General features: G+C 44.0%; 1 protein-coding gene across 2 annotated transcripts; it reads right to left on the reverse strand.

The window, feature by feature from the left end:
* Positions 1-89: 89 nt before the first annotated feature.
* Positions 90-27,997, reverse strand: LOC120018266 (alpha-2-macroglobulin-like). 2 transcript variants are annotated; one of them, XM_038961373.1, is made up of 36 exons: positions 27,837-27,997; positions 26,903-27,086; positions 25,480-25,636; positions 25,245-25,297; positions 24,731-24,751; positions 24,380-24,548; positions 24,164-24,248; positions 23,787-23,901; positions 23,536-23,647; positions 23,344-23,453; positions 22,972-23,139; positions 22,586-22,822; positions 22,343-22,406; positions 21,893-22,038; positions 20,640-20,789; positions 19,893-20,129; positions 19,541-19,634; positions 19,321-19,429; positions 18,851-19,076; positions 18,566-18,692; positions 16,975-17,096; positions 16,486-16,537; positions 16,251-16,334; positions 15,769-15,945; positions 15,215-15,296; positions 13,578-13,734; positions 12,915-12,989; positions 5,197-5,362; positions 4,899-5,095; positions 4,377-4,592; positions 4,052-4,170; positions 2,796-2,886; positions 2,486-2,554; positions 2,162-2,267; positions 1,698-1,739; positions 90-783 (listed from the first exon to the last, which is right to left on the reverse strand). In XM_038961373.1, the coding sequence occupies exons 1-36, from the start codon at positions 27,911-27,913 to the stop codon at positions 761-763; spliced, it is 4,419 nt and encodes a 1,472-aa protein (XP_038817301.1). In that variant the 5' UTR covers positions 27,914-27,997; the 3' UTR covers positions 90-760. The 2 variants fall into 2 exon arrangements, with proteins under 2 accessions (XP_038817301.1, XP_038817300.1); XM_038961372.1 differs by having other exon boundaries at positions 19,321-19,453.
* Between the last annotated feature and the right edge of the window lie 2 nt (positions 27,998-27,999).

The raw sequence follows: 27,999 nt of genomic DNA on the forward strand, positions 1-27,999 counted from the left end.
TTCTCTTTATGGTTAACCTGCCTGACATACAGTAGTACTGTAAACCATGTCAGTGTCAAGTAGAGGAAAACAGACTCGTGAGAAAAGACCTTAATATATTTTTCTGTTTATATTTCCCCACACCGAAATGGGTGCAACCAAATATTCAGCATTGGCCAGAGGTATATCATATCACTGTTGATCATTATCAGTGTTAAAAAAAAATATTCTAAGGTAAACTTTTTCATATGGCACTTGTATGATTATATAGATTTCCTAAGATCTATTAAAACAGAAATGTTACTGTGAGTCTGTGGTTTGAAATCATAGCAACATGGTCATGGTTTTATTAAAACATGCATTTCATTTTCAGTAGATGCAGTGCATTCTCATCATCGCAGTGGAAACACTGAAATGCTACTTTTGAAATAACGATCTCACATAATCACTTTAGTAATAGCAGTTTTAGGGTTACAACAGCAGGTTGTGACATGTTAGCACAAATCAAAGTAACAAAACAAAATAAACAGAGTTAAAAGGTAAAATCCTACAGCCCATCTCTGCCCACCTATTCAAATTGACATAAGAAAAAATGTGTTCACTTACAATATTAAAAACGGTTTATGAGTTTGTCAATGTGGTCAATGTGTTACCATGAACTATAAGCATCAAACTAAATAAATTGAGAAGATTCATGAGCTCTGCCTAAAAAAACATTCCTACGTATGAAAGCACTTGGTTGAGCCCGGGTCCAGTCAGCTTGTGATTGGCTCTCTGTCTGTCACACTTCATTGATTTCATCACCTGTGAAAATGTCAAATATCAATAGAACATTCCCTGCTTGTCCTAGGATCTTACTCTATAAAACAGTGAACATATACACATCTTCACAGGGCCGGCTCCAGGCATAACCGGTTGCTTAGGGCCCCCTTGACCAAATAAGGGTTCTCCTATGGCGACAGTCAAAGAACCCTTTCAGAAGGGGGCCCACTCAAATAACATCCAGCCAACTTGACAACTGTGGAAAGCTTTGGAATCAACATGGGCCAGCATCCTTGTGGAATGCTTTCAACACCTTGTAGAGTCCATTTCCTGACGAATTGAGGCTGTTCTGAGGGCAAAGGGGGGTTCCTAATTTTCAGAATACATCGTTTTAGAGGGGTGGGGGGGGGCACTCAGTCGGGATCTCAACTTTCTGTTACGTTTTAGAATTGTAGAATACACAAGGTGCAATTTCAAAATGTGGTTGTGCAGACACTGACAGTCACCCAAATCAGCCATGTTAGCTAACGATTTTTAGATTGACCTCTCTGACCTCCAGAGAGCCCCTCATTGATTTTTTAAGTGACTCTCATATCATTAAGATGCCATAAGTCTTGGCAAAATGTTTAGAATTACAGGAATTTAGCTGTAAAACTACACTTTTTTTTTCTCTCTGCCACAAGGCAAAATGAGTAGCATTGCATGTAATTTGTTATAAAATTGCTAAACTTCTCCCTGCCTCTTGGCAAAATGTGTAGAATTGTAGAAAGCTTACTTTAAAACTGCAACATTTTCTTTACTCCCCATGACAAATGTGTAGAATTGCAGGAAATTAGCTTTACAACTAAAATACTTCTCTGTCGTCAAGAGGGGGGCCACTAAAATGTTTTGCCTGCGAGGTGCGAATCTGTATGAGACATGTAGGTTTGGTTGTAGAAAGGTTGTTATGTACTTACTCTCTGCACATGGGGAGCTGTATTCACTCACAGCTTCATCACCTAAGAACAGAACAGATAATGCAGAGGTCAGTTTCTTCTGCTAACTTTACTTCCCTTTCAGTCAGTCAACATCATTAAACTCCCACTTCAGTGGTGAACCAATGGGCCCACTGGTGATGTCTTGTTTCCTTCTTTAGGGAACAAGAGTTACGTATGTAACCCAGACAGGTTTGCCAGTGTCACCAAATATCAAATATTTCAGAGAGAAATGGGTGGTTTGGAAACTGGTTAATAGAAACGTGTAGTCTCCATTAATAGACAAAAAGCAACATCCAAACAACTACTGTATATGTTGTTATTTTCAATTCATGGTGCTCTTTTTCAAAGGACTAATATTTCTGGGACTAATATAGCCTATGGGGAACAATGTTTTCGGTGCATGAGAAGACGTTTTTACTGTCGGTGTTAGATGGAATTCTTACTTGTCTGGTAGTAGTCATACACTTTCACCACAGCTGGTTTCAGATTCCTCACAGGCACATCCTCCTCTATGGCCAGGCTGTACGTCTTAGTTTCCTTCTGCTTCAGCTGGAAGAAAAGGAAATAATACATTTGACACTGCAGTTCAATGTTATTGATTCATATAGTGTTCCTGTATAAAACATCCACTACGGTCTTACTTTGATGTTACTGTTCAAGTTAAATCCAGTGTGTGGATGCAAATGAGACCACATCCAACTAGGTTTTCTGTAACCGATAAAGACAGCAACCTGTTTAGACGCAACATTCATTATTCATGTTCCTACCCCATCTAGGTAGATTATGACATGTCCTTCCTCCAGGTCAACTCGCTTGACAGTGGGGTCATTTTTCAACTGGAAGAACAGAACACAGGTTAACATTGTCATAGACAGTAGAACTGATATGTCCAAAGGACAACCACTGGCATTGACAATACTTACAATTAGAACAGACGCCATTATCATTATTATATATCAACTAATCCTGGAGGGGATTATACTTAGGGCCAGTAGTGTTCCCCAACCTGGTAAAACTCCTGGCCCTGATTAAACTGTATATGCGTTCCCCTCAACTAATGCTCTCTTATTGACTCACAGGCCTAAGGGAGGACTTGTCCAGGATGAAGCCGGAGAGAAGCTTGACATTGATGATCACCATGTTGGTCTCCTCTCGCCGACCGTTGTACCTGTCAGTCAAACCGGGTCAGATGAAGGTAAGATACTGTATTACCCTAAAAAGTTGCAAATATGTATAAATCGCTCCATTTCCTGGTTGCTACAGTTCTACTAGTTTGCCTAATTTATGTTTATGTGACAAAACAAGGAGTAGCACAGTATGAGTCATAATACCCATAAAACCTAGAGGTCAAACAGGGAAATGACGTTTTGATAACCGTGTAAATCTCTCTAGGATAGGTGACTTTTATCAATATGTATTCACCTGTATTTTTCCCCCAAAAATGAAACGCTTTTTAGCTGCTAATATTGCTATCATAAAGAACTACAAATGCCATGATGATCTGGACGAGACTACCGAATCAAGGCAAAAGGTAAGAATATCTGGGTTAACTATCTAATGTTAAATGTAGTAATGAATAAATAGGCTACATTTCTTTCAATGGACAATTCTGTGAACTGTCTTGTACACATTTTTAATTGACACAATACCAGTTAGAAAAGTAGCAGATAGAGATGACGTGCAGGAGCTTGCAGGGATTTGTAGTTTTGCATGATGTCTACTTTGATGCTAATTAGCGTTTTCGCATCTGAGATAAATTGAGCTAAAAATATTGATAAGTCACTTTGTCCGAGAGAGATTTACAAGGCTATCAAAATGTCACGCCAGGTAAGCCTACACAACACACAGCCCTTATTTTAAGTGTTTCTAAAATGAATAGTCAAAAAAACGACCTGAACCATTTCCGTGCATAACTGCTAGGTTGTCTGGGTATTATGACACCTCCACTGTGGGGCTCTATGGTGTAGAGAATCAATGTACCATCTCAACCTCTTTGAAATATATTTTCAATAACAACAAATATTGTATTTTCTGCTGTTTGAAGCTGGTGTACAAAACTGAAAGTAAAAGATGCAAAAACTAAATGTAAGAATGGGAAGCATAAAAATAGTGCACATAAAAACAGATCTACTGCTTCTTAGACTTGCTGTCAATGAGAATGACAGATCTATAACTCACATTTCTATGTGAATTTGGTTGGGTTGCCCAAAAAGTTACATATTGCAGCTTTAAAGATATTGACATCTACACACTGGTGGTTCAGTCACTTTTTTCACTTGTCCTACCAGTATCAGTCAGATGCTATTTCAAGGTTAAAAGGAATACCACTGTACCTTACATCCACAGACACAATCAGAGATTTCTTGGTGCCGTCGCATTTCCCCAGTGTCTCTGTTGAGATGTTAAAAGTAGAGAAATCAGGAGGAGGGGGAATATTGTAGTGCATGGCGATCTGAAAAGAAAACCGAGACAATGACATTGAGATGCATGAAATCAACATCCACATTTCAATGTACAGTACACAGGCATTTCCGTTAATGCTGACACTCTAGGGTTGAAACGTTCGTTTTTGTGCAACAGTGTGCCCTACTGAACACAAACCAGACACTCAGTACTGCATGTAGAGAGGCAGCAAAGGGCAAATGACTGGAGCCTGACCTGCACAAACACGCAGCTCTTGCCCTGTGCCTTGATGTTGTAGTCCCCAGGGACCTCCTTCAGCTGCTCCTCCTGATAGAGCAGCCTGTTGTTCTGATTCACAGTGAACTCCATATTCAGGCCTCCGGCAGAGCTCACACTGACTGCACTGGCGCCCTCTGGACTGAAGGTGGCAGCACCGTACTTGGCCAGGGCCTGCAGTGCTACCACTGTGTCCTGGTGACAGGGGAAGAAGAGGGAGATAATGTTGCAAATACAAATCTGGATGACTACAGCTTGGGTATGGATGGAGAGAATCAATATAACAAAGCAATACAATAAGAATGTAAAATTAATCACAACAATTCAAGGAAATCCATACAATGTGTTATGAAGTAAGGCTTTAATAAAATGTCCAATATGCTACATTTCATATAAAAATAAGTATTTGGTGTGATCAATGTTGAACCATGTACTAACAGTAGGATCGACAGGCAGATGAGGTGCTAGAGTGAATGAATGTCTACCAGACCAATAAAGTACCTGTGTGGAAGCAAAACCTCCGTAGGGGTTCTGCTGCTGGGCCAGCCAGCGGACGATGGCGGTGGAGTAGTCCAGCCCAAAGCCTGGCATGGAGGGGCCTGAGAGCAGCGCCAGCAGCACGTAGGATGTCATTTCCACCTCCAGAGAGTCCGTCTTCTGCCCAGAAGCCTCTGCTCTCTGCCAGTGACGATTGCCACCTGTGGTAATTTTCGTTGTCAGTAGAAACAGTGACTGTTTCACGGCAGTCAGACAGACAGGTAAAGACAAAGACATTTTCACAAAGAGACAAGACACATACCTGAGGTATCAGCAATCTTGTCCAGGTGGGTGATGAGCTTGGCCCTCATGTCCTGGTTTTGTGCCAGGGTGAATGTGTAGGACAGCAGGGCTGTGGTGTAGGTGTTCTCCAGCTTGTCAGACACTGCTGCCTTCAGACACACCAGACTCTTCTCCACCATGGGGTCCTGACACACCCACATACAAATACAACAGTGTTGTGTTCATTAGGCACCAGACAGAGGAACACTGATTGAAACTGTGAGGGAATACCTGGACCAATAAGAAATGCTAATTTTCAGTTGCAAAATGTCTATGGGTTTTCCACTGCGTTCCCTATTGAATACAACAAAGACCGTTTATCTGGTCTTTAATATGGGTATGAGTACTGAATAATGTTAGCAATACAAATAAATTAACAGGTGTATGCATGCACAGTACCAGTCAAATTTTGGACAAATACAAATAATACTACTAATACTTTCCTTTATTTTGACTATTTTCTTCATATATTTTATATTTGAGATTCTTTAAAGTAGCCACCCTTCGTCTTGAAGAAAAGCTTTGCACAATATTAGCATTTTCTCAACCAGCTTCACTTGGAATGCTTTTCCAACAGTCTTGAAGGAGTTCCTACACATGCTGAGCACTTGTTGGCTGCTTTTCCTTCACTCTCCGGTCCAACTCATCCCAAACCATCTCAATTGGGTTGAGGTCAGGTGATTCTGGAGGCCAGGTCATCTGATGCAGCACTCCATCCCTCTCCTTCTTGGTCAAATAGCCCTTACACAGCCTGGAGGTGCGTTGGGTCATTGTTCTGTTGAAAAATAAATGATCGTCCCACTAAGCACAAACCAGATGGGATGGCGTATCACTGCAGAATGCTGTGGTAGCCATGCTGGTTAAGTGTGCCTTGAATTCTAAATAAATCACTGACAGTGTCACCAGCAAAGGACACCCACACCGCCTCCTCCTTGCTTCACGGTGGGAACTACACATGCGGAGATCATCCGTTCACCTACTCTGCATCTCACAAAGACACGGCGGTTGGAACCAAGAATCTCAAATTTGGACTCATCAGACCAAAGGACAGATTTCCACCAGTCTAATGTCCATTACTCGTGTTTCTTGGCCCAAGCAAGTCTCTTCTTCTTAATGCTTCCTTTCCTGTGGCGGTCCTCATGAGAGCCAGTTTCATCATAGCGCTTGATGGTTTTTGCGACTGCACTTGAAGAAACTTACAAAGTTCTTGAATTTTGGTTGAGAGAATGCCAAGAGTGTGCAAAGCTGTCAAGGCGAAGGGTGGCTACTTTGAAGAACCTGAAATATACTACATCAAACAAATTATTTGTCACGTGCGCCGAATACAACAGGTGTCACCTTACAGTGAAATGCTTACTAACCAACAGTGCAATTTCTAAGTAAAAAAATAAAGAAAGAAAGGTATTAGGTGAACAATAGGTAAGTTGTAACGGGTTTCGTCTTCTTCGTCTGACGAGGAGTAGTAGGAAGGATCGGAGGACCAATGCGCAGCGTGGTAAGTGTCCATAATGATATATTTAATAAATCAAACAGAACACTGAAGGAAATTACAAAAGTACAAACAACCCGAAACAGTCCCGTATGGTGAAAACACTAACACAGGATACAACCACCCACAAAACCCAAAGGAAAACAGGCTACCTAAATATGGCTCCCAATCAGAGACAACGACTGACACCTGCCTCTGATTGGGAACCATACTAGGCCAAACACAGAAATAGACAACCTAGACATACAACATAGAATGCCCACCCACATCACACCCTAACCAAACAAAACATAGAAACATACAAAGCAATCTATGGTCAGGGCGTGACAGTACCCCCCCAAAGGTGCGGACTCCGGCCGCAAAACCTGAACCTATAGGGGAGGGTCTGGGTGGGCAACTGTCCGCGGTGGCGGCTCTGGCGCGGGACGTGGACCCCACTCCACCATAGTCTTAGCCCGCTTAAGTGGCGTCTTTGGCGCGGCGACCCTCGCCGCCGACCTAGGACTGGGGACCCTAATAAAGGGCACCACTGGACTGAGGGGCAGCTCCGGACTGAGGGGCAGCTCCGGACTGAAGGGCGGCTCAGGCGGCTCCTGACTGAAGGGCGGCTCAGGCGCCTCTGGACTGAAGGGCGGCTCAGGCGCCTCTGGACTGAAGGGCGGCTCAGGCGCCTCTGGACTGAAGGGCGGCTCCGGCGCCTCTGGACAGACGGGCGGCTCCGGCGCCTCTGGACAGACGGGCGGCTCCGGCGCCTCTGGACAGACGGGCGGCTCCGGCGCCTCTGGACAGACGGGCGGCTCCGGCGCCTCTGAACAGACGGGCGGCTCAGGCGCCTCTGGACAGACGGGCGGCTCAGGCGCCTCTGGACAGACGGGCGGCTCAGGCGCCTCTGGACAGACGGGCGGCTCAGGCGCCTCTGGACTGAAGGGCGGCTCAGGCGCCTCTGGACTGAAGGGCGGCTCAGGCGCCTCTGGACTGAAGGGCGGCTCAGGCGCCTCTGGACTGAAGGGCGGCTCAGGCGCCTCAGGACTGAAGGGCAGCTCAGGCGCCTCAGGACTGAAGGGCGGCTCAGGCGGCTCCTGACTGAAGGGCGGCTCAGGCGGCTCCTGACTGAAGGGCAGCTCAGGCGGCTCCTGACTGAAGGGCGGCTCAGGCGGCTCCTGACTGAAGGGCGGCTCAGGCGGCTCCTGACTGAAGGGCGGCTCAGGCGGCTCCTGACTGAAGGGCGGCTCAGGCGGCTCCTGACTGAAGGGCGGCTCAGGCGGCTCCTGACTGAAGGATGGCTCAGGCGGCTCCTGACTGAAGGGCGGCTCAGGCGGCTCCTGACTGAAGGGCGGCTCAGGCGGCTCCTGACTGAAGGGCGGCTCAGGCGGCTCAGGACAGACGGGCGGCTCAGGCGGCTCAGGACAGACGGGCGGCTCAGGCGGCTCAGGACAGACAGGCGGCTCAGGCGGCTCAGGACAGACGGGCGGCTCAGGCGGCTCAGGACAGACGGGCGGCTCAGGCGGCTCAGGACAGAAGGGCGGCTCTGGAGGATCCAGACTGGAGGGAGGCTCTGGAGCGTCCGGACTGGAGGGACACACAGGAGACTTTGTTCAGATCTACTGGAGGCCTGGTCGTTGGAGGAGGCACAGGATAGACCGGTCCGTGGAGGCACACTGGAGGTCTCGAACTAAGGACCTGCACAACCCGTCCTGGCTGGATGTTGATTTTAGCCCGGCACTTGCGGGGCGCAGGCACAGGACGCACTGGGCTGTTCAGACCCACGGGGGACACAGTGCGTAGGGCTGGTGCCATATAACATGGACTGAGGAGACGCACTGGAGACCAGATACGCTGAGCAGGCTTCATCGCACCTGGCTCGATGCCCACTCTAGCCCGGCCGATTCGAGGAGCTGCGATGTAACGTACCGGGCTAAGCACACGTACTGGAGACACCGTACGCATCTCCGCATAACCCGGTGCCTGCCCGGACCACCTCTCTCCACGGAAAGCATGGGAAGTTGGCTCTGGCCTCCTACCTGACTTAGCCCCACTCCCCGTGTGCCCCCACCCAATACATTTTTGGAGCTGCCTCTCGGGCTTCCAGCCGCGCTGCCGTGCTGCCTCCTCATACCACCGCCGCTCAGCTTTCACTGCCTCCAGCTCTGCCTTGGGGCGGCAATATTCCCCAGCCTGTGTCCAGGGTCCTTCTCTGTCTAGAATCTCCTCCCATGTCCAAGAGTCCAGAACTCGCTGCTGCCCGATACCACGCTGCTTGGTCCTTTTTTGGTGGGTGGTTCTGTAACGGGTTTCGTCCTCTTCGTCTGACGAGGAGTAGTAGGAAGGATCGGAGGACCAATGCGCAGCGTGGTAAGTGTCCATAATGATATATTTAATAAATCAAACAGAACACTGAACGAAATAACAAAAGTACAAAAAACCCGAAACAGTCCCGTATGGTGAAAACACTAACACAGGATACAACCACCCACAAAACCCAAAGGAAAACAGGCTACCTAAATATGGCTCCCAATCAGAGACAATGACTGACACCTGCCTCTGATTGGGAACCATACCAGGCCAAACACAGAAATAGACAACCTAGACATACAACATAGAATGCCCACCCACATCACACCCTGACCAAACAAAACATAGAAACATACAAAGCAATCTATGGTCAGGGCGTGACATAAGTAAAGAAATAAAAAGGTAAGACAGTGAAAAATAACAGTAGCGAGGCTATATACAGTAGCGAGGCTATTTACAGTAGCGAGGCTATATTCAGGCACCGGTTAGTCGGGCTAATTGAGGTATTATGTACATGAATGTATATTCAAAGTGACTATGGATATATGATAAACAGAGAGTAGCAGCAGTGTAAAAGAGGGGTTGGGGGGGGCACACAATGCAAATAGTCCAGGTAGCCATTAGATTACCTGTTCAGGAGTCTTCTGGCTTGGGGGTAAAAGCTGTTGAGAAGCCATTTTGTCCTGGACTTGGCGCTCCGGTACCGCTTGCCATGCGGTAGTAGAAGGAGAACAGCCAACACTGGGGTGGCTGGGGTCTTTGACAATTTTTATGGCCTTCCTCTGACACCGCCTGGTGTAGAGGTCCTGGATGGCAGGCAGCTTAGCCCCAGTGATGTACTGGGCCGTACGCACTACCCTCTGTAATGCCTTGCGGTCGGAGGCCGAGCAGTTGCCGTACCAGGCAGTGCAACCAGTCAGGATGCTCTCGATGTTGCAGCTGTAGAACCTTGTGAGGATCTGAGGACCCATGCCAAATCTTTTCAGTTTCCTGAGGGGGAATAGGCTTTGTAGTGCCCTCTACACAACTGTCTTGGTGTGTTTGGACCATTCTAGTTTGTTGGTGATGTGGACACCAAGGAAATTGAAGCTCTCAACCTGCTCCACTACAGTCCGGTCAATGAGAATGGGGGTGTGCTCGGTCCTCCTTTTCCTGTAGTCCACAATAATCTCCTTAGTCTTGGTTACGTTGAGGGATAGGTTATTATTCCGGCACCACCAGGCCAGGTCTCTGACCTCCTCCCTATAGGCTGTGTCGTCGTTGTCGGTGATCAGGCCTACCACTGTTGTGTCGTCTGCAAACTTAATGATGGTGTTGGAGTCGTGCCTGGCTACGCAGTCGTGGGTGAACGGGGAGTACAGGAAGAGACTGAGCCTGAAGGGCTCCTGTGTTGAGGATTAGCGTGGCAGATGTGTTGCTACCTACCCTCACCACCTGGGGGCGGCCCGTCAGGAAGTCCAGGATCCAGTTGCAGAGGGAGGTGTTTAGTCCCAGGATCCTTAGCTTAGTGATGAGCTTTGAGGGTACTATGGTGTTGAATGCTGAGCTGTAGTCAATAAATAGCATTCTCACATAGGTGTTCCTTTTGTCCAGGTGTGAAAGGGCAGTGTGGCGTGCAATAGAGATTGCATCATCTGTGGATCTGTTTGGGCGGTATGCAAATTGGAGTGGGTCTAGGGTTTTTGGGATAATGGTGTTGATGTGAGCCAATACCAGCCTTTCAAAGCACTTCATGTCTACAGACGTGAATGCTACAGGTCTGTAGTCATTTAGGCAGGTTGCCTTCGTGTACTTGGTCACAGGGACTATGGTGGTCTGCTTGAAACATGTTGGTATTACAGACTCATGATTCCATATGTGTTATTTCATAGTTTTGATGTCTTCACTATTATTCCACAATAGTAAAAATAAAGAAAAAACATGGAATGAGTAGATGTGTCCAAACTTTTGACTGGTAATGTATGTATATAAACTCAATATTGTATAGCTAACCTTGTGGGGACACACAATTCAGTCACATTCAAAATCCTATTTTCCCTAACCTCACCCTTAACCCAAAAACCTAACCCTAGCTCCTAACTTTAGCACCTAACCCTAAAAATAGCATTTGACCTTGTGGGGACCAACAATATGTCCCCAGTTGTCCCCACAAGAAGAGTTAAACATGTCCACACACCACACACACACCCTCACACAGTGCCTGGTTCTCTCCAGACGTGACGCTTGGCATTCAAGCCAAAGAGTTCAATCTTGGTTTCATCAGATCAGATAATCTTGTTACTCATGGTCTGAGTCTATTAGGTGTCTTTTGGCAAACTCCAAGCGGGCTGTTATGTGCCTTTACTGAAGAGTGGCTTCTGTCTGGCCACTCTACCATAATGGCCTGATTGGTGGAGTGCTGCAGAGATGGTTGTCCTTCTGGAAGGTTCTCTAATCTCCACAGAGGAAATCTTGAGCTCTGTCAGAGTGACCATCAGGTTCTTTGTCCTCCTTGACCAAGGCCCTTCTCCCCTGATTGCTTGAGTTTTGGGCGGTCAGCTCTAGGAAGAGTCTTGGTAGTTCTAAACTTCTTCCATGTAACAATGATGGAGGCCACTGTGTTCTTGGGGACCTTCAATGCAACAGAAATGTTTTGGTACTCTTCCCCAGATTCGTGCCTCGACACAATCCTGTCTCGGAGCTCTACGGACAATTCCTTCGACCTCATGGCTTGTTTTTTTCTCTGACATGCACTGTCAACTGTTGGACCTTATATAGACAGGTGTGCCTTTCCAAATCATGTCCAATCAATTGAAATTACCATAGGTGGACTCCAATCAAGTTGTAGAAACATCTCAAGGATGATCAATGGAAACAGGATGACCTGAACTCAATTTCGAGTCTCATAGCAAAGGGTCTGAATACTTATGTAAATACGTTATTTCTGTTTCTATTTTTAATAAATTAGCAAACATTTCTAGAAACCAGCTTCAGCTTTGTCATTTTGGGGTATTGTGTGTAGATTGATGACAAAAACATTTAATTTAATCCATTTAAGAATAAGGCTGTAACGCAGGGCTGTCCAACCCTCTTCCTGGAGTTCTACTGTCCTGTAGGTTCAGTCCAACCCTAATTTAGCATATCTGATTCAGCTAGTTAAGGTCTTGTTGAGCAGCTAATTAGTAGAATCAGGTGTGTTAAATTAGGGTTGGACTGAAAACCCACAGGACAGTAGATCTCCAAGAAGAGTGTTGGGCAGCCCTCCTGTAACCTAACAAAATATGGATAAAGTCAAGGGGTCTAATACTTTCCGAATGCACTGATGGATATATAGAGATGTATTTCGATCTATGAAATAGTGGGACGGCTAATGTCACGTTCCTGACCTATTGTTCCTTTTTCTTTTATTTATTTAGTTGGTCAGGGCGTGAGTTGGGGTGGGTTGTCTTTGTGTGTTTTGTCTAGTTTAGGGTGTGTGTATTGTTTAAGGGGTTTTTAGTATGTATGGGGATGTGTTCAGTGTAGGTGTTTAGGAAAGTCTATGGTTGCCTGATTTGGTTCTCAATCAGAGACAGCTGTTTATTGTTGTCTCTGATTGGGAGCCATATTTAAGGCAGCCATGGGCTTTAGGTGGTTGTGGGTAATTGTCTATGTCTATGTCGCATGTGTGCACTTAGTTCAGGTTTAGCTTCACGATCGTTTGTTTTGCTCATTTTGTAAGTGTTTGTTTTTTCCTTCATTAAAAGAAGATGTATTTTTCACGCGCTGCGCCTTGGTCCTCTCTTTCTCAAGAAGACGATCGTGACAGCTAAGCAGAAACATCCCCTAGGTCTGTACATTTTGTGATAAAAGCACCAAATGTGGCCTTCTTGTTTATCAATATGATGTAAAAAGATATGGATAAGGAAAAAGAGAAAGGTCAAACGGTGATAACTCACAGTAGTGTTGCCATCCAGCTCCAGCAGTGCAGCGGTAATGTAGGCAGTGAGCGACACTTGATCCCCGACCCCTCCCTATAACACCAAAGGATGACAGTAAACTTCATCCAACATTATACAGTACTCTCAGGTGCTACAGAGTTTCAAAGTCACTCTGATATCAACCGATATCAGGCAAAAATCAATGCAGTGTTTAAAACAACATTTGCATGGTATGGTGCACCAAGATAAAGAACAGGCTGGGAAAACCTGTTCAGCCCTTTAGATTCAAGTGTACTGTTGTGTAGATACACAAAAGATGTCAGGACTAGTCAGACTCCGGTAAGTTTGGGGAGGTGGTGTGTTTTCAGGACAGGCTAAAACATGCTTGGGATTCTTGTTTTGCTCAGCACGTGCTTTTTTGGGGCACACGTGGGGTCCTAGGTCCTCCTGAACAGTACATTATCCCAGGTGTCAGTGCAGGATGAATTATATAAAGTACACATATTTGATGTTACAACTATGTATTGTTATCAAGTTACATTGCACTAAATAGAATGGGACACTTTTGCACCAGAACCTCCTGCTGAATCTCTGCCCTTAACGTTCACTTTTCACATTAGGCGGCAGCAGTAAGATACTCTTCCTCCTCTTATTTCCAGCTAAGCTCTGATTCGCCTTTACCTTCATGCCGTTATGGAAGAGTTTCCCCACTGATGTGATGCAGCCATCCTTCTGCTGGTGACTGGCCAACCAGGCCTTGGCCTGGGCAATGTGGGCGGGGTCCACAAAGATGTAGGGCTTGGCCCCGCCAAAGGACTTCAGCACAAAGGAGGTGAGCCTGAGAGGACACAGGGAAGATGTTACTGGAGTTACTAAGACTAAACTCAGCAAAAAAAGAAACGTCCTTTTTTCAGGATCCTGTCTTTCAAAGATAATTCATAAAAATCCAAATAACTTCACAGATCTTCATTGTAAAGGGTTTAAACACCGTTTCCCATGCTTGTTCAATTACCATAAACAATTAATAAACATGCACCTGTGGAACGGTCGTTAAGACTAACAGCTTACAGACGGTATGCAATTAAGGCCACAGTTATGAAAACTTAGGACACTAAAGAGGCCTTTCTAATGACTCTGAAAAACACCAAAGAAAGATGCCCAGGCTCCCTGCTCATCTGCGTGAACATGCCTTAGGCATGCTGCAAGGAGGACTGCAGATTTGGCCAAGGCAATAAATTGCAATGTCAGTACTGTGAGACACCCAAGACAGCGCTACAGGGAGACAGGACGGACAGCTGATCGTCCTCGCAGTGGCAGACCACGTGTAACACCCACACAGGATCGGTGCATCCAATCATCACACCTGCGGGACAGGTACAGGATGGCAAAAATAACTGCCCGAATTACACCAGGAACGCACAATCCCTCCATCAGTGCTCAGACTGTCCGCAATAGGCTGAGAAAGGCTGGACTAAGGGCTTGTAGGCATATTGCAAGGCAGGTCCTTCCTGCAGGCTCATCCTGACATGACCCTCCAACATGACATTGCCTCCAGCCATACTGCTCGTTCTGCACGTGATTTCCTGCAAGACAGGAATGTCAGTGTTCTGCCATGGCCAGCGAAGAGCCCGGATCTCAATCCCATTAAGCACATCTGGGACCTGTTGGATCGGAGGGTGAGGGCTAGGGCCATTCCCCCCCAGAAATGTCCGGGAACTTGCAGGTGCCTTGGTGGAAGAGTGGGGTAACATCTCACAGCAAGAACTGGCAAATCAGGTGCAGTCCATGAGGAGGAGATGCACTGCAGTACTTATCGCAGCTGGTGGCCACATCAGATACTGACTTAATTTTGACCCCCCCCCTTTGTTCAGGGACACATTATTCCATTTCTGTAAGTCACATGTCTGTGGAACTTGCTCAGTTTAGGTCTCAGATGTTGAATCTTGTTATGTTCATACAAATATTTACAATGTTAAGTTTGCTGAAAATAAACACAGTTGACAGTGAGAGGATGTTTCTTTTTTTGCTGAATTTAGATGTGGTGAGCCTTACCTAAACTATGGATCATAGAATCTAGATAAGAGTGGCTAGTAGCCATACTGTATGTGCTGAAAGCCAACCCTAACTTTGCCACGATAACAAATCGGCTTCAGCACATCCTAATATGGATTTGAGACGATCACATTCTACCTTTATTACATACTGTTAACACCCTTAAATCAAATGTCATTTTCTAGAGTGACTTAAAAAAAAACATCTAAATTGTGGAATAATCTAAGAGACGGTATTATGACTGTGTGGACTTCCAATAAACTGACCAGGTGTTTCCAGACTCATCACTCTGCCCAAAGGCACTGTAGGAGCCATCATCATGCTTGTAGTTGAGCTCTCTCTGGTAGCCTGCAACACAAATGGACAAATGAACAAACAGACTCCTTCTAGCGACAGGTACTGTACGTGGAAGGTGCAGTTAACTGGTTTTGTGCCAAATATAGGCAACATGTTGTTGCTAGTCAGAGGGGAGATGCACAAAGAAATGATCAGACCACAAATTGTCAGAGATCGTGATCATCGTTGCAGAGTCCTGTTCAATCACAGCTCATTATTTAAAAACCACAAGGCTTATTGCAAATTATCTTGTCATATCCCATTCTATGTATTAAATTAAGCATTTGCCTTCAGAATAGATAGCAGCCTATTTACCAGGGTTGTGTCCAGTAGGGAGATTTTTTTTTTAAATGCTATTGAGTAAAATAGGGAGTGTAGGCTGTAACTGAACATGTCTGATAATAAATGCTTGTTTTTCGTTGCAACATATTTTCAACCAGTTTTGTTATGTTGTGCCTTACTGAACCAGACCCAGCTTCCTCACCACTCTCTAAGAAGCCTGTGGCCCTGGTCTGGATCTCCTTGGTGAGCTGCCTGGTGCTCTGCAGGTAGTTGAGGATGTAGATGTTGGGAGCAAACAGCACCATGTTCTGCTCTCCACAGCCATAGGGCATCTTCAACAGGCTGTCCAGGTTCTTCATGGCCCGGCCCATCAGGTCGCCTGGTGAAAGAGACCAACCATTGAGGCAAGCAATCAAACATTGGTCTCTAGTTAATGGCAGTTATTTGACCTGCAGATCCCTGTTCCTTACCCTAACGTTAATCAATGCTTATCCCTATCCTCACCCATGACCTTAAGGCAATCATAGATCTGCAGGTTTAATAGTTGAATATCCACTTCCCCCGTCATGAATAGAGGGATGACAAATCCTTGCCTACACTTCATCTGCACCAAAAGGAAAACATATCCTGAACATTTTATAAAACTTAGCATTAGGTGTGAAAACTCAGACAGAGTATTCTCACCTAGTACTGAGAGGGAGGCCTTGGCAGAGCCCTCCACAAACACCTCAGGCAGCTTCAGAGAGATGTCCTTCTCCACTGGGCCTTCTGGTGACGCGAGACAGATAAATGAGACAGACTGAGTGACTTGAAAACCGGTATAACCAATTCAAAAGTATTTAATCTAAACCAAAACGTCAACTTAATCATCAGGGTAATTATGAGAAAGTAAAATGACTGATAGAGGTCAGGAGATCACCTGCAGGGCAGAGCAGGGCGTTGTGGCTAACCGTCTCCTGGGTTCCCTCGGCCTAATAGAGGGAAACTGACTTTTTTCAGGAAAAACAGCACCAAAAGAAAAGTCTAATGATGACAACTCTAGTTCATTCGATCCTAGAATTTATATGGTAATCACTTAAAGGTTATTTAAATGTTTTTGACCTGAAAAGTAGACTGTTCAGATAAGTCTACGTCCCAGGCCGTCTGTTGTGTCAGTCCAGCTATACGACTCAATCCAAAATATATGCATTAAGTAATTGACAGATTACATTTTTCTTCAAACTTGTAAAAATATTTCCTATTTATTTATTATGCATCGGCCGGTGTATAACTGTATTTGACCTTAAAACACCAAACCATGCAGGGGATATAAAGTCTAATGTATTTACCCTCACCCTAGTGCTACTGAAAACATGTTATCAATGTGGGAGAAAGAACAGTGGACTTGCTATACAGGACAAACACTCACCTCTACCAGCAGTGTTTGCACAATGGTGTCAATGCGTCCTTTCTCTGGCACCGTGGCCACTTCGTTTCCGCAGAGCTCCTCAGTCTTCAATGCCTCGGCGCTCACTTTCACACTCACCTCCCCTATAGTTCAGGCCAGGGAGACATTAACATGCAAGTCTAGACCAGTCACCCATCAGCGTGCTCCGTTTCACCCTCTCATCCTAAAGTTAAATCTAGACTTGGTTTCTTCTATCGTAAATCGCTCCTCTTTCATCCCAGCTGCCAAACTAACCTTAATTCAGATGACCATCCTACCCATGCTAGATTATCAAGACGTAATTTATAGATCGGCAGGTAAGGGTGCTCTCGAGCGGCTAGATGTTCTTTACCATTCGGCCATCAGACTTGACACCAATGCTCCTTATAGGACACATCACTGCACTCTATACTCTTCTGTAAACTGGTCATCTCTGTATACCCGTCGCAAGACCACTGGTTGTTGCTTATTTATAAAACCCTCTTAGGCTTCACTCCCCCCTATCTGAGATATCTTCTGCAGCCCTCATCCAACACCCATTCTGCCAATCACAATCTGTTAAAGGTCCCCAAAGCACACACATCCCTGGGTCACTCGTCTTTTCAGTTTTCTGCAGCTAGCGACTTGAACGAGCTGCAACAAACACTCAAACTGGACAGTTTTATTTCAATCTCAATCATGGACACTCTTACTGACCGTTGTGGCTGCTTTGCGTGATGCATTGTTGTCTCTACCTTCTTGCCCTTTGTGCTGTTGCCTGTGCCCAACAATGTTTGTACCCTATTTTGTGCTGCTACCATGTTGTGCTCCTGCCATGTGTTGCTGCCATGCTGTGTTGGTCTCTCTTTATGTAGTGTTGTGTTGTCTCTTGTCATGATGTGTGTGGTGTCCTATATTTTTTACATAATTTATTTTTAATCCCAGCCCCCAGCCCCGCAGGAGGCCTTTTGATAAATAAGAATTTGTTCTTAACTGACTTGCCTAGTTAAATAAAGGTTAAATAAAAACATTATTTAAAAAATAATCCTCTAGCCTCTCCTCAGTCACTCATGTACCCTGGCTCAACTGTTCCCTCCCTCGTTCCTTCCTTCCCACCCACCCACCCTCGTTCCTTCCTTCCCACCCACCCTCATTCCTTCCTTCCCACCCACCCTCATTCCTTACTTCCCACCCACCCTCATTCCTTCCTTCCCTTCCTCCATTTATTCGATACCCCTGAGGGAGATCTTTCTGAGCACATCAGATATCCCTCTTGACGTTAGTACAAGCGATTGTCAACATTTCTTTACAGGGCTAGGATATATACAAGGAATGTATTTGAGCCATGTCTAATAGATACATAACTGAATATTCTTACATTTCAGTCTGACGAGAGCTATGCGAAGTGAATAACGCTGTCCTTAGGCACTACAGTGGTACCACAGACGGCAAAATTCCCATCCTACCCCCTCTTTGGCCCTAACCCGTCAACATTTGCATTAATTAAGGGTCTGGATAGGTATACGCAGTTTAGTGGAGTTACCACCATATTTATTACTTGTGATAGATTGACAGAGAGTAATGTATGGCTCACCCAGAGCAGTTGGGGTGAGGATCCACTTGAAGGTCCTGCTCTCTTCAGCACACAGACACAGGGTGTACTGGCAGCCTTCACATGGCCTGGCTGTGAACTGGTCCGACTCAGCTAGAATCACCTTCACCTAGGAGAAACACATGGGGTCAATCTCAAGTCTTTCCTAGATTCCATGTGTCCTCTTCTCTCGTCCTTAATGTCAGAGTGTCAGGTTGTCTACAGGGACTATCCAAATGAAGTGGGACTGGAGAGGTAAAAGAAATAGACAATACTGGGAGGGTTTACCATGATACACTTGGAGAGGTAGTTGAACACTGTGGCCTTGAGTGTGAACACCTCCCCCCGGATGACAGAGTAGGGCAGCGTCAGGCTCACAAAGAAGGGTTGGAAGGCAGTGAGGCCAGTGTTGGGAGCCAGGCCAAAACCCACTGAGGAAGTACAGAACGCCCCTGCAGCCCACTTAGTGATGGTGTCAGGGACAGTCTTCTCAACATTCACCTTTCCTGTATCTCTGGTGGTAAAAAGGGTGCAATAAAACAAAATGTATATTACCATTTGAACACATGGTTTATGGTCAATTCAAAAAAGGTTAAATAACCCCCCCCCCCCCCCCCCTTAAAAACAACCCCTTGGACAAAAACATACCTGTATTGCCCTATTACAAGGCATTGTCAGCTCAGCACCCCATCAAAAGGGATGTGCGTTAAACTAAATAGAAATTGGACTACAAATATGGTGTCTGTTACAGTGCTTACCCCACAGGCACCAGGTCCCAGATCCAGGTCTCAGGGAAGTATGTGCGGACGGTCTCCTTAGGCCCGTCAGAGGCTTCAGCTCCTGAGGTCTCTCGCGTCATGTAGGCAACTGCCAATGGAGCATCAATTTCATCTACGTATTTAAATAGGATAGATGTAAATAGAAACCAATCCTTTATTAGGTTAAGACTAGAAAGGTTCACACATTAGCGTATCATACCATCTACCATATCGTACAATTCCATAGAAAACCTTAGGTTACAGTCAAAAGGTTTTTTCACGTCGGAGTTGGTCAGGATCTTGATTCCAACTTCCTAAAATTAAAAAGTACAGAAAATTCTAAAAACAGTGTCCAGAAATAAAGGCCATATCATACCTGTATTTCAGTTTAGCTAAATTATGTGGGTGATAGTTTTAAAACCCAAACATTTTTTGTAGATACTGTGTACATGTCTTTCTACTTATTTCTGAAACATCACTTCACAGATTGCATTCCATTTTAATTTATTCAGTGTCTACTTCAAAAAGATCGCATTTTAGCTTGAACCTCTTACTTAATATGAGACTCTTACTTTAAAGATGTTGTAAACGTCGTTTTTGTTGTTGTTGGGGCCAAACCAGAATGAGCGTTTTTTCCTATCAGGTACGGGTGTTGCTTCCAAATCCTCAGCCAGTTTAGGTACAGGTGGAGGGGGCATCTCCATCTCCTCTTCAATGATTGGAGGAAATGGTAGGCATGGGTAGGGGTCAAAGTCTTCTACTCTGTGTGAATATCCAGACAACTTCTGAACAGGCAGCTGACTGAAGACCTGCAGAGAGAGAATATACCTCTTGTAATACTGACTAGATCATCCACATTATCTTGACATGGTCAGAGCGTGGTCAGAAAGTGATCAGAGGTTACAGGGTCAGTACGAGGTCAGTGCATAGGATAACACCTGGGTTAAATACATATAGCAAATACTTGATTTAGCTTGAGTGGTACAAGAGAACCAATGGAATAGTCCCAAAAGTTTAAACTTTAAGTATCAGACAGTTGCTAAAACATGGTTAGAAGAAGCTGAAAGTAAGCCGGATCCTATCTTGAAATACATGGGTGCACAAAATCAATGCCAAAGGAGGATTTGTGTGATCGTGGTTAAGCTTCAGCTTAGTGTGGTGAGTCAATGGTTAGTAAGTGGATGGGCTGTGTACTGTCCCAAATTGCACCCTACTCCATATATAGTTCACTACTTTAGACCAAACACCTTTGAGGCCCAAAAGTAGTTCACTACATAGGGAATAGGGTGCCATTTGGGACGCCCCCATGGAGAACGTACAGAGTCTAAGCTGAGCTCCTGTTCAGGCTGCAGCAGCAGCACACTCTGGTCGATGGCCCTGAGAGAACAAAGAGACCCCGGGTGGGCCTGGAGGCTCAGAAAGGTCTTCTCCCCTGGCAACTCCTGGAGGGACGAGAACTTCAGGGACACCTGGAGAGGAGAAAAGGAGAACACATCCCCCAGCAAATGTTTAAATATATCTTCTGTGCCTTTAGAAAGTATTCATACTCCTTGACTTACACCACATTTTGTTGATCCAGCCTGAATTCGAAAATTGTTTTAATATGTTTTTTCCCCTCACCCATCTACACACACACACAACAATAACAAAGTGAAAACATGTTTTAGAAATGTTCGTAAATATATTTATAATGAAATACAGAAATATCTAATTTACACAAGTATTCATCCCGAGTCAATACTTTGTATTAGCGCCTTTGGTGGCGATTACAGCTGTGAGTCTTTTGGGGTTAAGTCTAAGAGCTTTGCACACCTGGCTTGTACAATATTTTCCCATTATTCTTTAAAAAAATATTTATCAATGATCAACAATCAACTTGACAGAGCTCAGACAGCCATTTTCAAGTCTTGCCATAGATTTTGAAGTCGATTTAAGTCAAAACTGTAACTCAAGAACATTCAATGTCGTCTTGGTAAGCAACTCCAGCATAGAATTGACCTCGCCGATGACAAGCATACCCATAACACGATGCAGCCACCACCATGCTTGAAAATGCAGTATGACGAGTGGTATTAAGAGATGTGTTTTGTTGGATTTGCCCCAAACAAAACGCTTTGATATTCAGGACCTAAAATTAATTTCTTTGCCATAATTTTTGCAGTATTACTTAAGTGCCTTGTTGCAAACAGGATGAGGACCACACAAAATGTGAAAAAACACAAAATGTGAAAAAAGTAAAGGGGTTTGAATACTTTCTGAAGGTACTGTATACTAACATATATGTCCAACACATTGGTTCATTTCAAATACAGTAGCAAAGTGATGTGCATATTGGAACAGAGCCCACATATAGTAATAGTGCTAGAGTACTGTGTAGAGGAACAGAAACAGACCCAACGATTTTGTGATGATCCAAGAGGTGCAGTTGAAGCATTTCATATCGTAGTCTGATGCAAAGTCATTTTGGAAATCGATTGTAGTGCACGTTGCCCCGATATATCCATATGGCTCAGGCTCTCTGATGTGACATTTTGACATCTCATGTAGCTGGTGAAAGGTGCCTAGTGCCTACCTTGTTTTTCAGGCAGAGGTGAATGGGGAAGTCTCGACTGTCTGCTACTGCCTCCCCATCAGGCAGCATGGTATACACCACTACCTGGGCTAAAGGGGTCAGCTCAGGCATTCGCTGCAGCGAGAGCGTCAGCTCCCCTTGGTTTACTGAAATGAGACGGACAATGTGATTGAAATTAAGTCACCGTAAACCACCAGTCATCCAATACGGACATTGTGATCTGTGATTAGTCTATGAAATGTAAATATACTTTGCACTGTGCAGTAAGAACTTGTATTGAAGATGTAATCTGGCTGATTGAATCCTGTTGAGACAGATTTTCATCCCATGACAGTTTAATGCCATTAGGCCTTTCAACAAGGTATATTCTCTAATCAAGTGAGGTTCTGTGAAGTCCTAAAGAAACAATGTCAGGAAGCATTCGGGAGAATCCAAGACCAATTAATTTACCTTTTCCTTCAATAACGGCCACAGGAAGACGGCCGTGCTGCTGAATGCTGCCTCTAGATATAACCTGGGACATAAGATAACTTTTCAGCTGCATGTAAAGTATTGCACGGTTTGCCTGATCCATTCTTAAAATCTTTCCAGACATGACAATCAAATACCAAAGTAAGTAATATATATATTCCGAAAACCACAGTAAGTGGAAAAACAGGTTGTATTTTGAGTGAAACATCCCTTTAACCTTACCAGATAGAAAAAATCCAGGGTCTTCTGTCCCTTTATCAGCTCCTCCCCCTGGATGATGTAGCGAGCAAGAACAATACCGTCCTTTTTACAGGAGAACTTCCCTTCGCCCTGCATTATCTTCACAAAGCTCTTGCTCTTGGAATAAAACTTCCTTGCGAAATGGTTAGCGGATGTATATTTTGGTCTACACACACCGTGCATGTACTGATAATCCTCCTTAAACTTTTGATAACGAGCCTGGTTGAAGAAATACAGAAAATGTATGAAAAATAAACAACTGTAATACACCATGAGAAATTAATGATCTCATTCTGAACAAACATTTTCATATTTAAATAATATATCATTAAATATTTAGAGGAAAACATGAGTGAGTGACAACTGACCGACAGAGACACAGACTCAGAACTCCACAGAGAAGTGTCTAGAGAGAAAGAAGCAATGCCCTTGCTGTCTGTGGTGAGAGTCCAGTTCTCAGATGTGCCACTGTTTTGTAGGAAGAGATACACAGGCTCATTGGGAATGGGAGTAGAGTCTGGACCGGTCACTTTGATCTGAAAACACAGGACATGATGACTGCAGATGTCCAATATACTACATGTAAACTCCCATTGCACACAACACATCAAAATCATGATTTAGATGCTACAAATGATACGTTAACATTTATCACAACTTCTTTCACAAAGATTTTCCTGAGCAATCCGTTTCCCTGCAGTGTTATTAAACAGGCATTTGTTAATATATTTTGTCCTCACCTTCCCCTCGTATGCAATCCCTGGTTTATATGCTTGGGGCACGTCCTCAAAACTAACAGTTATGATGACATTGGTGAAGCTTGCCTTACCACTACCTTTAAGGATGACCCCTGGAGAGAACACAGGCAAGGGTCAGAGGTTAACAGTTGAGCATGTAAACACCTCTACGTTAAAGATGAAGTTCTCTCCTACCCGTTCCATATTCCTCCATCTCAGTCTCCACTTCAAAGTCATCAAACTTTGATTCATTTAGACCGAACCGGGTCACGTCAATAATTTGGGTTGCACAACCAGTTTTGTCGGTCTAGGGAGAATGAGTACAGTTATTGTAGGTCAGCTTAGCTCCTCTACGAAGCATGCTTCCATAAACCTCACAAATTTCACCACAGTGAGTTCTATTTGTCATCAAAGGATTTAGCGTAACAAGAATAAAAAATACTTACTTTCATAAGATACAAGTCGCAGATATTACTAGAATCATATAACCAGTGATGTCGAATGGCATTTCTGCAAACTTTCGTCGTGACAGACCCCAGCACTGGTTTTCCATAAGTGTATCTAGAAACAAAGTCACCATAAGAATGACAATTCAATAATGGTAAACACATGTGTTGTAAAAATAGAAACAGCTATGAACATGAGCAAGTATCAAACATGGGACAGTATCTATAAAGTATAGTCTATGCAACACACACATTAAGTCCTAATATTCTGCCCATAAAATGTCCTTGTTTAAAAGCTTGTTTGTCATTATCATTATCTTGCTGGTCATTATCATCTTATTGTCTGTCATGCTCTGTCGATCATCTTAGTCACTTACTTTCCACAAACTCTCAGTGTTGCTTGTTTGTCCAGAATAGTTATTGTTTGGGGAAGATGGACCTTCACCTCATATTTGGGCAACACTGTAAAAAAGACATGTTGATATTACTTCTTCATTGTCTGTTGTTCTACACCAAAAACAAATCACAGACCACAATTTAAATCACCATGTAATCACAATGTAAAAACAATAGAATCAGACACAAGACATCACCATATTCTTTGATGTCAAAGTTTTGGGAGGTTTGTTCTCCCTTCTCATTCCATGCAGTGATGACGTAACTTCCTTGCGTTGCCTCTGCAGACATGGGGTGGGACAGGTCCAGAATTCCACTCACTGTTGACTGGTTCAACCACTGAGCAATGCGGTTGGAGTTGGGGTCCTGTACAGATTCATAATAGGTTGAAGGAAGATATTTTTGTTACAGAGGCAGGCATTGTATCAATTCATGCCTCAGTACATATTGGCAGGTAATATTTTTGAAGGGAGATCCTGACATTATTATTGCTTATGTTATATATGCAGATTTGGTTTTTAGGTGCAATAGATGTGAATGAGTCTCACCTGAAGTTCCACTGTTTCATACTAGAAAAGAGAAACAAACATTCAGCATTTACATTGGGCCCCCAAATCTTTTTTAAAAACTGTATTTGTATTACTACCCAGAATTGTTTGGTGTCAGAAATGGGTTTAAAACATTAAATACATAACTTTCCAAAACAGTTTCCACAGTACAGGCATCTACAGAGCTACAGTACAGAGCAGGCCTTGAGATCCTGTTGATTCAGATGCTCTGACCAAACAGCCGAGCTAAATGAACTCTGACCACATGTTTGCTGATCCACCCACATACACTCACCCACACTGCCCCATAAAAAAAATGGGACTGCAAGAGAATGAAATCATTGCTCCATCACGTCCCTTCCTTACTCAACTACAGTAAACCTCTCCCAAACGACACAGCACCTCCCTAGAATGTTCCAATGCTGACTAACACCGGCTGTCCTGTACAACCCAACTTAAAAATGCTTTGAAAGACTAACTTTATTTTTATTGAATAACACTGAGAGTAACTTACCATCTGATTGAATGACAAGAAACTAGCCTCCAGCGAGACGATTCGGAACTTGACTGGAAAAGTGGTAGAAACATTGATCTATATAGCATCTGTCTATATACAGTATATTCATCATCCATTTCAGTAATGACCTTTCCTCAATATAAGTATGTATAATTATCATTCAACATTATTAACAGACGAAAAGGGTCAGTTTAGTACATTATTTGATCAATAATGAAATGTATCTAACTACCTGTCTGTCCAGGTTTGTAGACTGGTTTGTCTGTCTGGAAAATGGTGAGGAATCTTTTGGGCTTGATAAAGATCTTGGTCTTTTTACTCATCTCATCCTTCCTCCCCTTGATGCTGACATGGACAGTGGCCACACTGTCAGCCTTCACTGTGGGTACCTGTACAGCAATGGATGTTTTTTAGAAGTTCTAATATTCTCTAGCTCCTAACCTTAGCTTGGCTCTCCTAACAGTAGTTTGAGAAGAGGGCTTTTTGTTAAAATGGTGGATAGTCATACTTCACTATGCTGAGGTTAAAATAACAACTATTACATTTCATAGGTTGGATCATTTTGCATACAGCCTGGAAACCAAGTTGAGTTCCACACAACATGACTGACTGACCAAACTATTCAGAATAAAAGACTGAAATTAATGTGTGTTGTTGAATGAATGCGCATAGCTAGCTTGAGTCTAAGAATAGTGTTTTGTTTAGATAAAGAATGACCAGTACAGAAGAAGAGTCAGGAGTTTCTATCAACTGTTATCTGATATACACAGTGTATACAAAACATTAAGGACACCTTCTCTTTCCATGACAAACTGACCAGGTGAATCCAGGTGAAAGCTATGATCCCTTATTGATGTCACTTGTTAAATCCACTTCAATCAGTGCAGATGAATGGGAGGAACCAGGTTAAATAATCATTTTTAAGCCTTGAGACATGGATTGTGTATGTGTGCCATTCAGAGGGAGAATTGGCAAGACAAAATATTTAAGTGCCTTTGAACTGGGTATGGTGGGTGCCAGGTGCACCAGTTTGTGTAAAGAACTGCAACACTGCTGGGTTTTTCACACTCAACAGTTTCCCGTGTGTATCAAGAATGTTCCACCAACCAAAGGACGTCAAGCCAATTTGGGCCAGCATCTATGTAGAACGCTTTCGTCAACAAGTAGAGTCCATGGCCCGACAAATAAAGGCTGTTCTAAGGGCAAAACTCAATATTAGGAAGGTCTTCTTAATGTTTGGTATACTCAGTGTATGTACAACTAGTGGGGGTTACTGTTCAACTAAAATCAATATGAAGCGAGGCACAGGTTGTGTAACACCCAACACTGACGGGAAGAGACCCAATTCAAAGTGTCAGCTACTATTAAAGCTGATGGCTCCGGTCAGTGTTAGTTAAGTAAACAAATGACGTCAACATTTAACAAATTGGCTTGTTGACTGTAGTCGGGATGCTTTTGCATGTGAGAAGATAGAATAGGGCCACATTCAGTAGATCACATTGTTGTGGAACTTTGCAGTTAGAAATGTCATAGATAGAGCTGGCATGATTCCTTAATCTACATGTCAGAGAGGCATGTTGGCTCTACATAATATATTTCTATCAAAGCCTTCCACAATGTTGTAGCCTGCTGAACACAGCACAGTTGCAGCTGACCTGGAAGGAGGTGCAGCGATAGAAATCCTGTGTTACGGCTTCCTCCAGTAGAATGGTGCTGCTGCCATCCTCCATCTCCATCGACACCTTCAATGACAGAGGCTCTGTGGCTTGGTGGACCTGAGCACAAAGTTTCTCTGTGGTCCCTCCTACCACTTCCGAGCTGACCGTCACCAGGTAAATCCTTAAAGGGGAAAGAGTCAGCATGAATGCAGCTGTGGTAATAATACTTAAGTGGCAGTGTACTCAAACTGCTCCTTTGTTCCTCTTTTTGTTCCTACTGATGTTTTAAAGTTGGGGACAAAGTTATCTTAATCGTCTCTGGCTATGTGCCCCACTCAGAGAGGCCAACCAATGAGAAATGGAGGACACAATTGATTTTGTTTTGGACAGTGTTAGAGGGAATACCAATGAGTTGTCTTAATGATCTGTCAACCATGTCTTGGGGATGATTAAACAGAGAGACATTGGAGGAAAGCACACCAATAGGGGGGCAGTGTCTGTCAACATCTCTCAGGTGCAAATTTAAGGGCTAACTCTATTTGAATTTTCAACCCAAAAATCTATAGTTCTAATTGCCAGCATGTCTCACAACATGTGAAAAGCCTCACAACATGTGAAATGCTCAGAGAGAAAGAGAGAGGTCCTGTGGCCTTACCACTATATTTTTTGTATTATTATTCACACATGGAGACAATTGCAAGCAGACATTCAGTTATATCAGTACATATAAGTGATTACATTATGTCATATTAGGTTTATAACTAAAATAATTATATTGCTCAGGTGGACTATTCTACACCTGCAAGTGCAACGTGTGCAGAATACGGAGTAGAATTAATTATGTTGCAGGCAGAAAGGCATGTAAATACAAATTGCTGATTGTGTGTTTAATCTACTACCAGCTACATCAAATGTTTTGTAGCGTACTTACGTTTTGAAGGTGCTCGATGTCACAGTTTGTACAATCACTGAGGTGATCAATACAAGGGAAAGTAAGTGGAGAGCCATGGCAATAGCTTCGGTACACAGCCGGTCTTCCTCCGCACTTCGAAATGCTCCCTTCCCTCGTCCAGATGAGATGGTCAGAAAAGTTG

Source organism: Salvelinus namaycush, chromosome 23 (genome assembly GCF_016432855.1).
Source record: "Salvelinus namaycush isolate Seneca chromosome 23, SaNama_1.0, whole genome shotgun sequence".
Lineage (NCBI taxonomy): Eukaryota > Metazoa > Chordata > Actinopteri > Salmoniformes > Salmonidae > Salvelinus > Salvelinus namaycush.

Coding starts and splice junctions, on each gene's coding strand:
- LOC120018266 (XM_038961372.1), bottom strand. CDS start 27,913: ATGGCTCTCCACTTACTTTCCCTTGTATTGATCACCTCAGTGATTGTA. Junction 20,790..21,892: donor ACCTCTGCCTGAAAAACAAG/GTAGGCACTAGG, acceptor TCTCCTCTCCAG/GTGTCCCTGAAGTTCTCGTC. Junction 19,635..19,892: donor ACGTTTACAACATCTTTAAA/GTAAGAGTCTCA, acceptor TTTTAATTTTAG/GAAGTTGGAATCAAGATCCT.